Here is a 16,859-nt window from a genome sequence, read left to right as displayed (position 1 = left end):
GTTACTAAGGTATTCTCCATAACTCTTATCCGTAACTGTTCCCATTCTAGGCTTCTGAAAACCTCCTGTAAGCACGCGGTAAATAGCATTGGGAAGATTGTGTCCCCCTGCCTTACACCCTTCTTTATTGGTATTCTGTTGCTTTCTTTATGAAGCACTATGGTAGCAGTTGATCCTCTGTAGATTTCTTCCAGAATGTTAATATATACTTCATCTATGCCCTGATTCCGCAGTGTCTGCATGACAGCTGATATTTTTGCTGAATCAAATGCCTTCTCGTAATCTATGAAGGCGATGTATAGTGGTTGGTTATACTCCGAGCATTTCTCTATTACCTGATAGATAAGTATGAATGTGGTCAATTGTTGAGTAGCCTGTTCGAAATCCTGCTTGTTCCTTTGGTTGATTGAATTCAAATGTTTTCTTTACTCTGTTAGCAATTACCTTTTTAAATAGCTTGTATACTACAGAGCTGATCAGCCTTGAATTCTTCAAGTCCTTGTCATCTTCTTTCTTATGTATTAAGATGATGTTAGCGTTCTTCCAAGACTCTGGTACTCTTCCCGTCAGGAGACACCTCGTAAACAGGGTGGCTAGTTTTTCTAACACAATCTGTCCTCCATCTTTCAGCAGATCTTATGTTACCTGATCCTCACCAGCAGCTTTGCCTCTTTCCATTCTCTCCAAAGCTTTTCTGACTTCTTCTATCATTACTGGTGGAATAATTACCGGACCTTGAATATTTTCTTGAGAGAACAGGCTAAGCGTAAGTGGACGTGACGAAGTCTTAATGGCAAAACGAGAAATGTAATGGACTTCATTCTGCGTTTACACCCTGGCATTGCACAGAATGTCGAAGTAGTCGGCAAGAAAATATGCTGTGACCACAGATATGTAAGAGTTCGTATTCGCCTTGATTTTAAAATGCAGACAAAAAATTATAAGCAAGAAGCCAATCAGTGAGGTAGCACGTGGTGAGAGAGAAAGTTCAAAAATTAACGTTTTCACCTCAAAATACATTCGAGGCAATAAACAAGATACCCGACGTTAGCGTTGACACAATGAACGATAATCTTACTAGTACCATGAAAGAGTGTGCAACAAAAGTTGTACTGCACTATACAGGACACTGGCAAACTATCTCGAAAGACGAAGAGTTTTGATAAAAGATGGCAAACACTGAAACGCTCAAATGCAACCGACAATATAGAGCTAGTGGAGCTTTCGAAGTTAATCTAAAAGTGTAAGGTAGCCGACATCAGAAAGTATAGCATAAAAAAAATTGAGGAGGCTGTGAAAAGCGACAGAAGCCTAGAAGCTGCGAAGGCAGACTTGTGCACAGACAGAAATTGGATGTATGCTCTGAGGAACAAGGAAGGCTATGTCATAACCAATATCGAAAGGATAGTGGAGGTGGTGGAGGAGTTCTACAAAGAGCTGTACAGAAGCCAAAACAACCAGGGTGATATCGTGAGAAACAATAGTCCAAAGGGACTCGACATAATAGCCGAAACGACAGGGGAAGTGAATAAATCCAAAGAAGGAATGCAAAGTGGCAAAGCCGCTGATGAGAATAAGGTAACAACGGACCCCCTGAGAGATGGAGCAGAAATTGTGTTCGAAAAATTGGCCACTTTATGTACGAAGTGTCTTTTGACAGGATTTTGCCGCCCACCGGCAAAATTGCTATCGCAATAAAAATTGCTGGAGTGGAAATTATCGCCCACGAGTGAAGCCGTACCCATCGTAACATGGCGGCTACGGCAACCATCTTACTAGGGGCATGGTGAGCTGTTGGCGTTCGGTGACTGGCAAGGGGAGTTTTCCTCGCACAGACAGCTCCTTGGTTTGCAGTGTATTGAAGGCACTGCGTCAGCCTTCCGTCAGCGTTTCCTCTACAAAGATGCCTGCAACTTGAGCCTAAAAGCTGGTTCCCAGTCCTCTCCTGTTCTCTCCTCCTCGGCTCCCCCAAACCTTGTCGACCGCGAGCGCTTCCTGCGGCGGCCACTTTAAACCTTGCTGCGTCTGAGATTAAAGCAATGTCTACTGCCATCTCGGAGGCAACGCGGTCGTGCCTCTGGTATGGCGTCACTTCCGAGTTGAGCGGTGATAGTAGTGTCGGCTTCAAGTGCTTCTTGCGAAGAAAGCACTGACTTACAAGGATGCTCCCGTCCCCATGGGAAAGAGTGCGATGTCTCAGGCATCTTTCTAGAGGAGGCTTTGCTTCAGCGTTCTTATCAGCTTTAGTGGCATATGGACGAAGAGGGACCGCTCGTGCACGAAGTCGTCATCTTTGAAGTGCGCCGAGCAAAGCACGGCTCTGTTCGATGGCTCCCAATTCTTTCGCTTGACTGCGATATTCCACAGCTTCCGGAGCTTTCCGCCTTTCGGAAAAATCACAGCATATCCATGGACTGAATGATAAGTAGGGCGAATCATCAGTCAGTCTGTTCGTTCTTGCTTCCGTCCGTCCGTGCGTTCGTGCGTGCGTTTGTCCATGCGTCTGCCCATGTGTCCATCCGTGCGTCCGTCTATCGGTGCGTTCATTCGTCCGTCCGCGCGTGCGTTTGTCTGTCTGTTCGTCCGTCCGTCCACACGTCCGTCCACCTGCTCGTCTGTCTGTCCGACCATGCGTCCATTCGTCCGTTCATCCATCTAGTGAATACTCCAAGTACCACCATCTAGCAACTATTTATCATATATCTATCATATACTAGTACCGCCATTCAGTGGACATTCCAAGAACTAAACGAGAGACGACTACCTACTACTACTACTACTACTACTACTACTACTACTACATACATACATACATCACGGACGCACGACCCACGACATAAGGAGCTTCCGCCCTAAACCGTGGAAGCTGATTCCGGCCGTGGCATACGTGCTCGAGCAGCCTACAGCCACGCATTGCGTTGGCATCGTACTGCAAAACTTTCAGAGTCAACCACTCGCGGACGGCCGTCACGCATGAAAGAGCGATTCAGCGGCACATTGTTCACAAGGAGCGATGCGGCGACGTTCTGCAGCAATCGTCATATCCGGTTCTTTACAATTTGCCTGGGCACACCGCTAGACCTCCGCGTCGTCTGCTTGCTGGCAATTAGAGCACTGGTTATAAACTGAATACGTGCCTGCACGATTTTTCACTGTCGTTATTGTAGCTTACAGAATATGTACTACGTATTTATGGGCACTTCCACAGAAGCAAAATTTTGTTTCAGTTGGCCTTTAATAATGTAACGCTATTAGGCATTCCGAGTATATTAAAATATTAACGGAGTGCACGCATATACGAACAAACGAAAATAAATATAATTCGTGAATTGGTAACATGATCGTACATGTCAAGAAGACCCCAAACATTTATTGATCTTCCGAAGTATCCATAGGTTCAGCTCAGGAGTCAGGGGTGGGCCTCCTGCATTATTTATCCGGCCAATTTCAGGCAGTCCTCCAGTTCTCCCGAGACGTCGAATATGTTCTCGAAGTACACCAGCAAATCTTGCAAGTAGAACAGCCTCGTGAAAGCGCCGTAACGGTTCAACTTGCTGCACACGTTACCGAAGTCATCGTAGTCTACGTCGAACGCCACGATGCCGAAGGCGAAGCTCAACTGTGACACTCGGACCCTGCACAGCTGAGGAAAGATGTGGCTGTGAGAAGTTGTTTTCAACTTGTAACGTAATGAAACCCGTGCGCTATAAGCCCATTCGTGAAAAGAATGAAAAATAACGCAGATTGCAGTAAGTCGCGGGGGGGCTCGCGGTTGAGCTGGGGGGGGGGGGCACGTAACAGCTCCTCCGATTCAAGGGATACGAAAGAGAAACAATGCACTGGCCTCTATTGAGAAACGCCGCTGTTAGAACTCTGTTGCCATGTTTCACTATCATAGGTACATTATCAGCGGATAAAATTAAGGTTAAAGCTTTGTTTTGCAATTTTGCCCCGAAATCTCCGCTGTGACTTCACAAAATTTGAAATGCCCTTTTGGTGACATCAGCTCGATGAAAATTTCTGAAATAACGTATGCCAGCTAGGTGTACGGCACACACTGAAGGCAATGTATTTAATCTTTATCTATTAGAATTTACGCAGAATTGGGTAGACAGCTTCGAAATCTATGACGTCATGGTGTTCGGTGCGGCAATCTCACGATGACATCTCCGCCCGCATTTCCTTTTCACGCGTTTTCTAGCTTACCAAGCGTCGTGTCGTGGTAAGAGTGGTGTTTTCAGGATGGTCTGATTGTACCTTACTTTACTACAATGCGAAAAGTTATTTTGCTTTTCAGTGTCCCTTTTAACGACCTGCGCAGAATACTTGATACGCAATTCAGCAAACGTCAGTTAACGATGATAAGATTTTACCATCTGGGACACACTGCAAAATTTGATCGCGACAACTGTACTGATAACTTAGGTGCTGTCGCAAAGAGCGATGCCCACCAAAGCTGCAGGGAAGCTTAAGAAAGTTTGGCTAATCTATAGGCGACCATTGTGGCTTCGAAGTGCAGGATCAAAGATAAGCAGAGTTACCCCTTCGCCTTTGCTCTGCCGTGGCACTTCATTGCTTCAAGGGGTTACTCTCCCTCTCTCCCCTTTTATCGACAAAACTCTCACCTTTTTTCCTCGCCCTTTCGCTTTCCTTCACCATCACTCTTGTTATACTAAGTTCATACTTTCCCTCGCGCTATACACTCCCCTCCCTCTCTCTCCAAATATAGCTATGCTGAAGATATCGCTGCGCTTTGAATAGGCTCTGCTTCAACAGCCGTGCCTGAAAAAAGGAAATAAAATTTATTTAAAAACGAACTTAGATTACATTGACCTTTCTCTCTCTCAAGTGGCCCGCGAACAACATATTCAAATAAAAAGAACGAGTGCCTCACCTTATCTTGAATTTCGCGTCTTTCAAGCACTATATGTATGTGGCGCGCACATGCTCTAGATTAGTTCGTATACGAGGGGTACGCGGTCACGCGCCCGTCCTGCTTTGTCTCGCGTGACTATCCTTCACGATGCACTGATTCTACGTCGCTTCCTGCAATGTGCGAGTACAGATAAGAACGAGCATATTTCAAAAAGCGATAAACAGATTTACCGATATGCGGGGTTTAACGTCTCGAAACCGCCGTATGATTATGCAGAGATGGCATAGTGGGGAGCTCCGCAAATTTCGACCGCCCATGGGTTCGTTGACGTGCACCCAAATCTGAGCACACGTGCCTACAGCATTTTCACCTACATCGAAAACGCAGCCGCCACAGCCGGCATTTGATCCCATCACCTGCGGGTCAGCAGCCGAGTGCCTTAGCCACTAGGCTACCGTGGCGGGAAAAAGAAGCGAGAAATCCTGACCGGTTAAACTCTAAGTGTTGACTTTGTCTAAGTGCTTTGAGAAATAAGAGGTGAGGGTGATTTTGCGCCTGTAGAAAAGGTTGTGAAGCCGACAGATAAACCACTATCTCGTTCTTGAACTCCAAGTGGCACAGGAGGTCTTTAGAGATGCGAGGGTCACTTTTTTTGTAAAAGTACAAGGGACCCAAATATTGCTGATGACACTCAAGGAATGCACCAGGGATGTTATGGAAATGTTAGTGCCCAGATATCTTCATTCGGTTTTATGTATCGCCTTATCTCTTTATCTAGATTGGGTTTCTCAAAACTTCTAAATACTTTAAAACTACTCAAGCTCGATAGTGATTGAGGTGGGGGGAGCTGGTGAAACTTTTGAAATAGATAATGGCCCCGAGTCGTCGCAAGGCAAAAGGCTTTCTTATCGCACTGGACCTCACTGTTGAACAGATAGGAAAGCCTTTTGAACAGTGAGGTCGTGGCTGAGCAGGGCCACCTTCCATCGCACCCCAAGGTTCCAGACTACCATATCTTACTCATTTGTGAAGGACTCCTATTGCTCGCTGCTTGTGTGTTTCCACAGCATGTGCTGCGACGTCGCTCTGGCTCTCCCACTTCACACCCTTGAGGCGAATAAAGGTTTGTGTAGCGAAGGATAAGTGCTTTCGAATATGTGTGTGTCGGCAGTTGCCTCCCCGCAATCGACTGTTCTGGTTTAGTTTGGTGTGCGGTGACGATTACAGACAAATCTCAGTAATCTTTTTTTTTTCAGATTGCGAAGCCCTCCCAGAGTTCCAAAAGCACGATTAGGGGTAAAGCATTTCCTATGTGTCACGCTCCATGTCCAACACAACTGATGAGCTTATAGACTAGAGCACACCTATCTCGCACACAGGCTTCGAGGCTCCAGAAGGTGTTCTTTCTTGCGCCCAGATGCCATGTTGTTCTGAACTGCCAAACTATATGTCTATTGTACTAATTTTATATTAGAATTACCAGCTCTGGGACTCTAAAATGCAAGCAGGCGTCTAGTAGTCAATAGTTCGATTGAAGTCCGTATGGCCAGGCGTTCATTGGCATGAAACACGGTCACTGACCAAGTATGATGATGTGATGTTTCAAAGCCACATGCGGGTTCCTTCTTCAATGACTGGACTATAAGTAATACTTGACAACGACTTCATGTCCACCTCAGTGAACAAGGAACGAACCCGTATGCAGTTCGATAACACCGGATCATCATCGGTCTCTGTTAGTGTTTCATCTCGAGCAAGCGTCTCTTCACGCTGCTCCCGTTTACAAGAAGTCGTCTGCGTATGACTGCGCCAATATTGAATACTAAAACAAGCAGCGCAAAAGGGAGAGATTGCTCAGCACTATCGGTGAAGATAACGCCACAACGCGGGTATTGTGCCGCATTGGTCTTTACAAATGGCACTGATTTCCGTCCTCTATGAAAAACGCCGATGCTCTGACACCAGTGGATAATTGCTATCAACACTGCCTATGAACGTGTAAGAGTATATGCACTTCCTGCGTGTATAGAAGCGCCACATTCGCTGTCTGCCTTACGGTAGTAATTAGCGTGAGGTATGGGTGTAGTACGCGGCACCAAACATTGCCGTACTCTTTCTCAGTTCGCATTTTATAGTAAGGCATTACGAGTAACGAGTGCATGCACACAGTCCGCCCACTTTGAACATATGTAATAGCTGGCTATCGTGCCAGAAGAAAAAGTGAACAGCGGAAAGCATGGCTTTTGACTCTGTCGAACCGCGACATGTCTAGACTAGGCAAATATGTTCTTTCAGCCGCCCGACGTCACCTATAGCAATATAAAATCTTGCTCCACCTGGCCCTTTCGCACCGAGAATGAGTTCTTTGGGCCAGGCATTGCCAAATGATGGGCACATGCCGTGCATGAGAGCAATCCGGATGAGGGTTCTCTCGCTACGGTGATGCCAGTTTAACCCAGAAGTTTTCCATAGTGACAGTCAAAGCATGTGACAGTTCGAACGAGTTTAAAGGCACGCCTTCCATGGTTTCCGTATTTTTTATGGCGATAGTGCGTACTTGACGAAGTTGCTACGCTGTCTGCAATGTAGAAATTCCTGACTGCCGAGGACACACGTTTGTTATGAAAACAGCACAAATTTCCGGGAGGGTAAAAGCACGCAACATGCTTACAGCCGTGCTTGTCTTGGGAAGTTTCATGCCTTATGTGTGGAGGGTTTGCTACCATGACAGTCTACGTGTTTCTTTACCGCACTCGCAATAGATGGCGCGAAGCGTGTTCTAAACATGGCGCCATTCAATGGACTCTTTGTGTTCTGGTGCATACTGCTGAGAGAGGCGTTGTCTCCGTGGCAACGTAACTAAACGGCAGCTGCCTGGCGCAATGTTTTCAAGTAACACTCAGGAATGCTCACATCAAACGTTGAGCGACAGCAAAGTTGACCTACCTTTTCGACCAACGTAGAAGAGTTGTCGTAAGAAAACATCTTTCCGTCCGATTGGCGGTGAAACGCTGAGCCACGGACTCCCGTCATATATTTGATGTCACTGCTGAACTCTGGGTTTTCGCATACCTGATGTGAAACAAGGAAAAGTCACTTGACCGGATGAGTCCGATCTATTGACGCGATACGTATGTACAGTATGGTTCACTGTTACAAGGAAGCCGCAAGCTGGTGGCTGGTGGGTTGCGTGGCGCTAACTTGCGGCGAGATTTATGAGTACGGCGCATTCGTATAGAATAGAAGGTTGTCGTGCACCCCGTCACTCCCATATTTGCGGTGCTACTTATCTAGCTGTCAGTATCACCACTTCACGTCGAATTTCCAACACGCTGAAGAATGGTGTGGTTTTATTTATTTATGTCGTTTTTCGCAAGATTGCATCGTTAAGCCCACCATATTTTTCACGTACAGCTCGCTGCCACTAACCGCTTTTGATAGCACATAAGGCTGTTGAAGTCTGATGTAGCGAACGTTCCAAGTTCACTTTTGGGACCATGGAATATGCGCTACTTAAAGATGTGATGGGTCGAGTGAGCATCAGTTGACTTGCAGCGCGAAAACGAAGAGCGCGAAAGGTCCTGGCTCGGTAATGCACGCCGAGTGCGTAGGCAGAGAAGTAGCAGACGACGCGGGGCACGCACTACCTCCATGAACCAATGCGCATGCGCCGTATTTCGAAATCTCGCCAGCAGCTTGCGCTTCGCCAGCCACCAGCCACACACTCGCGCATTCCTTGTAACTTCGAACCGTACTGTACAGTGCAAGTGGCAGCTTAACCAGTCGTCCACAAGCAATGCCTAAATTTGCAAACTTGCGTTTTATCCACAAAACTCGTGCGGGCTGTTGTGGCTATAACACTGCAGCTGCTGGTGCCATTGCCGCTTATGCAATTTGTACATGAGTATAATACCCACCACAATGACAGGTGAGAATGGAGGCGATAAACTGCATGCACAACGTTTTTTTTCTTTGTAATCTGCATTACCCGTGTAACATAGACGATGGACGTGCATTCGACCAGCATGCTACTGATAATCATACCGCGATGAAGGTTCATATTTACTGGAATAAGAAAATCATCACCACTGCAGGGATAAAAAAAAACAGAAAAGTTGTCGCAACTTTTCTGTTCTGTCTCAGAATACCATAGTGGGTAACCTTCTATTGTATTCAGTAAGAATTTATGACTTATAGGCCGACAACAAGTATTACTAATATGTATAAAAGGGGTGCGAGTGTGTGAGACAGGCAGACTGGGACGCTAAGCTAGCCACAGCCAAAGCATGACAGCGTCTAGGCATCCTTTTTTTTTCTGCGCGTCCCTCTACTTATGCTGCAAGAAATATTGATATTGTCCCAAAGTGAATACATCAACAACCAACCGTAACGTATGCGTGCGTACATCAATAACGGTTACGACAACCAACAATATACGTACGCTTGGCTTGTCGGTTGTTTGAGAATCAGACAGTAGTAAAAAACAAAGAAGGCATGATTTAGCGCTACCGATTTCTCAAAACTGTGAAACGAATAGCTCAGATATCAGCGTGTTAGGTTATCTTTGTCGGTTGTTGTTTGTGGTAGTGGTTGCTGCAAGACCTGCTAAGTAGAGGTCGATTAGAATCATGAAGACGTGCATGCACCGTGCTCTTTAGCCAAGTGGTTCATTAGCAACCTCGTAACATTTTGACTCGAATAAAGTATAGCTTCCCAGGATGTCATGAAAAGGAGGAGCGTTTGTTTGAAGGAGACATTTTCTTTAGAAAGAAGAATGAACATTGACGATTACGATGAGCGATATATCTGCTTGTTAATATCTGTTCAGACATGGTTGCTGGAATTCAAAGGTGCTTTCTTTCTGCCCTGCATCACATGGAATTTCAAGAACTTTATTGCTAACGGTGGGAGCATGCACCGAGTATAAGCCACGCGAGATCAATTATAGTACGGAATCAATTTGACTGGTCAGACAGTAGATTTGTAATCAGTTTCATTCAGCGTATTAGCTATTTGTCATTCAATATTGTTTGTTTCAGCATTTTCTGAAAAAAAAAGCTTCTTTAAATGTACAGGCTATCAGTGGTAGCGGTACAGCCAGCGACCTGTGTATCAGTGCTTATTACGGAAAATGGTGTGCTGGTCACGGTACTTTTACCGTAAGAGAGATGTCACGAATAAACTGTTAAAATTAGTATTGTGTTTACGAAACGACTAGAATGCAGGTGCTCTCAAAGCAAAGCTCTCTGCTTAATATATGATGGTTAATCGGTGGAATAAATTTATGTTCTCAGCGAACGACGACAAAAAAGAAAAAAAAACACTATATTGCCAGTAAGGCTCATCGCATTTACTGTACACGGCTAAACCATGAAAAAGGCTACTTGGTTTGTATGAGACAATTCAAGAATAAACCTGGCATGACACTTTGTGAAATTTCGTATGGCTCACTAATTAACGTGGATGACACAATTCAAGGCCATAACGGCCGAACTTCGATCGGATGAAATAGCACTACAACTCATTGAGATGAAGTTGCACCCAGGAACCCGATCAGAACGACTAGCGCTTACGATTAAATCGACATAGGCCACAGCATGCAGCGTAATCATAATTTGTTTGCGACACGTGTTGAATAGAGATAATGACTCTCGAAGCACTCACTTCTGCGTAGGATCCGAAGGATTCGGCCTCCGGGTCATGCGCACATTTGGACAGGAAGTCGGCTGGTTCTCCTGCTTTGAGCACAGTCCATCGGCCTTTCATGGTGACCGACAACGCCCATGATGCGACCAAGCCTAGTTTGGTGAGCTTCCGTATTTCGTCGGCCGCTCTATGCTGCAGGGAGTTAATATGTGACAGGTAACGTTTTACCTTTACGCTTATAGCAGTGGTTAAGGGAATGGCGTTACCGTGCAGCAAACGTTCGTTGGGGTACAGCGTACTAGAATGGGGCAGTGTGCTCACTGAGGGGCTGAGAGTGACGCACTTCATGTCGTCGGCGATAGGCGGTGTAGCTCTCAGCGTCACCTGAAGCTTTCCGGTGTCAAAGTAAAAAAAAAAGTCAAAGTTACGAAGGTGTGTGCGAATTTTATGCGTGCTGCATAACAAATTACGGTCATTGTGACTGATTTACGGAAGGTGGGTGTTGTTTCAAGCGACCATTGCTTGTATGAATGCTCCTCCACACAGTCGCTGCAGTAACAGGTCGTGTAATTGGAAGAATTCAAGCTTTTTATATTTACTTGCAAATCTATACGATGTTCCATGCTCTTTCGCCACTGTAGCAATAATAAAGACATCACTCTCGCCGTTCGAGCCCCAATGTGCAAATAAAAACAACGCCTCATTTACCCAATTTTTCGCATACGAGCGGGTCTAAATGTAACTAAAATACATAATAGTTTCTTTTTCGCGAGTCATTCATGGAATAAATTACTTGGCTTTGTGACAAAATGTATCCGCATCATAATCTTAACAAGCTTCCTAATTAGAGGTGTAGATCATACAAGGTTATCAAGGTCGGTTGTGCTCGTAGGCCATTGTGGTACTAACTGATACAATGAAAAATATCTATGCATAGTTAAAATGACTGCATAACAATAATATGCATCACGTGCGCGCACATATTTGTACTACACCATATAATCAAATTTCAGCAGTTCTTCAGCAGCGTGAATAAAATAGGACACGAAGAAATATTTGACAGCATCACGTACGTGTTGTCAAATTTATTTTATTTGCACAACACCGTCTCTATGTATGCTCACATGATTGCGATATTACATTGTAAATTAAAAATACAGAAAATATCACTCGTGGTGATAGAATAAAGAGATGCCACAAGCGTGAATAAACATCTGCTAATCAACCACAAAAATTAAAGAAAAAGTATGCAAGGAATATTGAATGTATTCAAATGCCTATTAAAAGACATCCAAAGGCCGAAGACAGAAGCGTCGTTACTGCGCAACTCCAATGGAAAAAAAACGATCAAACAATATACGTGCTATAGAAGAATTTCCGCAAATATGGTCTAAAGCCAGCGTCAAATATAAAAATAAATAATGAAAAAAACAGGGCGAAACAATGAAACAACACACACCATACCATCCAGAAAAGCACGTTTTGCGTCATTCAATATAGATGCATATTTGGTTGGCGCAGTCGACCTCAGCCAAAAATTGAAAATGAAAAGGCCGATCGCGTAATGTTGTACTGATCGATTTCCCTATTTTCACCAAAGCACGATGATGGCTTTGTGGTCACTGCCCCCGTGTTTCCTTTTCTTTTTAATTTTTTATCATAATTCACCTCGCAGTCACTCCTAGATGGGTCCAGATCTTTTTGTCGTCAAGCACTGACCCCAAAATAAATCTGCCCGTACACAAAATTCTTTGTGTGCGTGACCACGGAGGCTGGAAAAAGCGTGTCCATTCTGTCCTGATAAAGCAGCAGGCCGCTTTTGAGACAGCTGCACTTTGCGGATAGACACAGCCAGATGCCGATCCTTCAGAAAAACCTGCATTCGCAAGTGCAGCAAAGCGGCACGCGTGACAACAACAAAGCGTCTTCAAACGAACGAATGGCGTGGACATGTGCTGCAGCTGGGCATACACAATTGAAACAGCAGCTTAAACTACTTCAGCCTGTTTAAAAAGTAAAAGTTCAAGACCCGTTAAGTCCTTCTGTATCTATATACATATATTTATCTCGTGCATCATTGTGAAGGCCCTCTCCCAGCCTTCAACCCCGTGTTTATTACCGCCCGAGCTGCAACGTTACCAGCGCAACCCCGACGAAGCGCGGAGGCGATTCACACACAGCAAAAGGATGGATGAATGAATGGATGTATCCGGTTGTGCCCTTTAGATCAGGCAGTGGCTCACGCCACCTAGCCATATGGTTAGGTACTATGACTGCGTGTTTAAAGATTAAATTTTACTCGCGCCTCGAGTGTAGCCATCAGTCAGACAGCCTCGTCCTGGTTATTTCTACCTGTTTAGAGTCTCTTTTACCTTCATTGTCCCTAAACCACAATGCTTTGAAATATTCGGCGCAATTATCTTCGACTATAGGTCGGAGCCCTTTACAGAACATTATCAAATGTTCAGCCGTTTCCTCCTCCTCTCCCCACGCACTATATACTGTGTTTGAACCTTCGTATTTTGCTCGGTACCTCTTGGTCCACAATACTCCCGTTCCAGCCTCGAAGAGCATGAGAACTGCCCTAAAAATTATCATAGACCTTTTTCCTTGCGATTTCCTGCATAAAAGTTCAGTAGGTCTCCAGGGATGATTTCGTGAGCATTCCCATCTTCCACATGTCCGTCTCTGTATCAATCATTTTCTTCTTAGCCGATGTTTCATTTTGGCTTGGTATTCTGCTGTTGTCTGAATAGTTGCTTGACAATTTTCGCGTTCTTTTTCTCCATTTAGTATTGACATTTTTTATGCAACAAGTAACTGAAAACTTTCCTAGACGAACGCTCCTCTGCAATTTTTCTCAATCGCTCCTCAAATTCTATCTTGCTGCTAGCTTCCATGCACTCAAACGATGTCCATTACATGTCACCCTGTACCCCCTGATTAGGGGTATTCCAGTGTGCTCCCTAAGCAAGTCTACCTATGCCACATTGTTTAATTTCCAATCTTGCTTGAACTTTTGACCTCATGCACAAGACCGCATTGCTGAACGTCAGTCCAGGAACCATGACCCCTTTCTATATTCCTCTCACAACATCATATCTATTGTAACTCCACAGTGCCTTTTTTTCATTACCACTGCATTCCTGTTGCCTTTAGTCGCCACGCATATTTCATGTTCCCGTAGGTACTCGGCTCCATTTCTTATCCATACGCCCAGATATTTGTATTTATCTGTTAACGCTAGCGTGAACTCCTGTATTCTAAGCTCACTACCTTCATTGTCATTAAAAATCATGACTGCTGATTTTTACTGACTGAATCTTAAATCTAACCTACTTCTCTCGTTACTGCAGATGTCCACCAATATCAGCAAATCTTCCTTGTAGTCGGCCTTTAGCACATATCATCTGCGTACATCAATGCTGGTAGTGCCTGTTCAATTTGTTTTTTGTTTGACGAAAGAGAGGTTGAAGCCCAGTCCACTTCTCTTCTAATATGGCCTCTAATCCTTGTAGGTACATAATGAATAACAAGGGTGACAGGGGACACCCCTGCCTAAGCCCCCGTTTTACCACTGCAGGCTTGGATACCTGTTTTTCCCACTTTATAACTACCTTTTTACCTTTATAGATATCCTTTAAAAGATTAGTGACTACATCTTCCACGCCTAGTGTGTCCAGTATTCCCCACAATTCCTCTTGAACCACGCTATCAGATGCTCCCTTGATATCTCAAAATGCTAGCCACAGGGGACTGTGTTTCTTTTCTGCTGTTTAAATGCACTGAATCAGTGAGAACAGATTGTATTCCAACCTCCTGTGTTTTCGAAACCCCTTCTGCAGTTCCCCCAGCACCCCCTCATCCTCTATCCATGCCGGCAGTCTTTCCTTTATAACCTGCATCGCCAGCCTGTTGACCACTGATGTCACTGTTATAGGACGGTTGTTGTTTATAGGTGAAACAGTAGGTCTTATTGTAGGTGAAACGGGCGGCAGCGCCCCTGGCGGGCACCCGATCTGTCGACGCGGGGAGGGCGAAGGCGACGCAGCGCAGTACACTGTAGTTGCGTTCAGCGTCCTATAGTTTAGCGGGATGGTGCTTACGTGGTTCACGTGCCCCACCTGGGAAGGTGGCGCCACCTACCGGATGGTTAATAAGCTAAAGAACAGTGAAAAGGAAACAAAGAAACTAGATTGTTTGCCTGTGTAACCGCGCGAAACATTGTTACCAGTTTATTTCAGTAATAATAAAAGTAAATAAATATAGACCCCACATCAAACGCGGAAACTGTTATGTTGTCGATTTGTTAACATCGATCTTCTAGTTAGGCCTAGAGACGTTCGAAATTGGAAGCTATCCCAAAACTTACGCTAGCTTATCTGTTTTATTCGGTCATCGAAGCTAACCTAAGGCAAGTGAAGCCATTTGAAGCCGTTGGTTGCCGCGAACACCCTGAATCTTTCAACAACTACGCAAAAATCTCTTCGAAGCGGTTGTCTGAAAGCGCCGCCATGTATACGTACACTACGTACACCATGCTAACACGGTGACGGTAAATCATAAAAGTAGCGTGCATACGGTAATCGGTGCGGGCAACGTAAGTATCTGTGCATGTGCACTTCGATCCCGCTATGACGGCAAGCCCGCTATTCCGATAAGCTCGGTATACTACAACTAACCAATAAAGCTGATTTATCGTTTGATAAGTGGTGTTTGACGTCTCAAAACCATCGTATAATTGTGAGAGAGGCCCTAGTGGAAGGTTTCAAAAATTTTGACCTGCTGGAGTAGTTTAACGCACACCTAAATCTGAGCACACGGGTCTAAGCATTTCCGCCTCCATCGCCTAATGAAGCTGTGCATTGCCAACATACCGGGAGCCTTTCGTGTCCATGAGCAGAAAATATAGCCGTATGCCAAGAGACTCAAAGACGACCGTGTTTGTTTCGCAATACAACCCTCTTTTCCCCTTAAATGCAAAAGATTTCTTAGTGAACTTCGGCGACTTCGAGCGTAACTATCGATCTATCTTTATCTATCTATCTAGCCGATTACGTTTTGGTGCTCTCGTGGTCACCTACTCAACTTAGAGTGGATCAAAATAATCATGAGAGGGTAAGATGGTTTGACGAACATGACGCACTGGTCAAGACATGAATAATGTCATAATACCGTCGCGTGACAATACTTCCCGCTAGACAGTGGCACGCCAGACGTGACAAACACTTTCCGCCAGACAGTGGCACGTACCCACGGGTAGGTATGTGCTGCTGCGGGTATGTGCCACAGGTGATTGACACTTAGTATCTACCCAGGAACGACAAGAACATACATGGGCAATTTAACACATGAGCGTTAAGAAATACCCGACATCGGTAGCATCCACCCGACGAATGCAAATAATAATTATCAGAGTCCCAGATGAAGTCCAAACCAAGCATTCTACGTGGCAATGAAGCATTTTACCACAGAGCTACGCGAGGTTTCGGAACTATTTACAAATGGATGCTTATCGCGAAACGCCAATAGTGCGGCCTACCAAATTTTATAAACATTACATATGTACTCCTTTGATACAGCCGTCACATCGGATTAACGTCAATTGTGGTTAGTTGTCATGCGCTGAAGTTGATTTATGTAGCAATGTCTAGGGCCAGCATCCTCGCGAGCATCAGCGCTTCATATCAGCTTCTTGTGTTGATAATACGCATGTTTCAGTTGGCATCGTTGCGCAAGTGCAAACAACTGATTGTATAAACATCTGCGATTCTTCATTATATGTATTTGCGTGCAACAGTTGTACCTATATTTAGCGTCGTTTCATGACGTGTCGCTCAATAAAAAAAATTGTGAAACGGCCACCTTCCCTCCGCCTGCTGCGCATACCGTCGGTTCCCAGGTACGTGTGATCTGCCGAATTTTTTTCATCACTGAACCCTTATAGGGGTCATAACGCCCAATTTTAAATCTCCATCTGTGTTACGTAGCTTAAAAATTGTGTGTTCATAAACAACCTGGTGATATTTTAGCGCATTTAGTCTATCGCCTAATTTCTAATCGAAAATTATTATAAACACACGGGCTGTCTGAGAGCCAGACACCACTGCTGCATCCGCGAGCCGGGACGTGACAAGCGACAAGCTGTGATAGTGTCTGCATTTTAGCGAAGGCTATTGTTTCGTGGTCTGCTGCGAGCGCGATTGGGATAACATGGCTTTGAGCAGCATGGCGCCGAAATCTAATGATTAGTAGCGGCTAGAACTTCGTTAGAAGACGACGGCTACATTACTTCCAGGTCATGAGGTCAGGCGCACCAAATTCGATGGCTTGTTTC

General features: G+C 44.9%; 1 protein-coding gene across 1 annotated transcript; it reads right to left on the bottom strand.

The window, feature by feature from the left end:
* Positions 1-3,296: 3,296 nt before the first annotated feature.
* Positions 3,297-10,818, bottom strand: LOC119179348 (uncharacterized). Its single transcript, XM_075868061.1, has 3 exons — positions 10,541-10,818; positions 7,823-7,948; positions 3,297-3,643 (listed from the first exon to the last, which is right to left on the bottom strand). Exons 1-3 carry the CDS (start codon positions 10,640-10,642, stop codon positions 3,434-3,436), a joined length of 438 nt encoding a protein of 145 aa, XP_075724176.1. The 5' UTR covers positions 10,643-10,818; the 3' UTR covers positions 3,297-3,433.
* Positions 10,819-16,859: the final 6,041 nt, after the last annotated feature.

This window comes from Rhipicephalus microplus, chromosome 7 (genome assembly GCF_043290135.1).
Source record: "Rhipicephalus microplus isolate Deutch F79 chromosome 7, USDA_Rmic, whole genome shotgun sequence".
Classification (NCBI taxonomy): Eukaryota; Metazoa; Arthropoda; class Arachnida; order Ixodida; family Ixodidae; genus Rhipicephalus; species Rhipicephalus microplus.
This window is presented reverse-complemented; position numbering and strand designations above follow the sequence as displayed.

Coding starts and splice junctions, on each gene's coding strand:
- LOC119179348 (XM_075868061.1), bottom strand. CDS start 10,642: ATGAAAGGCCGATGGACTGTGCTCAAAGCAGGAGAACCAGCCGACTTC. Junction 7,949..10,540: donor CCTTCGGATCCTACGCAGAA/GTGAGTGCTTCG, acceptor GTTTCACATCAG/GTATGCGAAAACCCAGAGTT. Junction 3,644..7,822: donor CTTCTACGTTGGTCGAAAAG/GTAGGTCAACTT, acceptor ATCTTTCCTCAG/CTGTGCAGGGTCCGAGTGTC.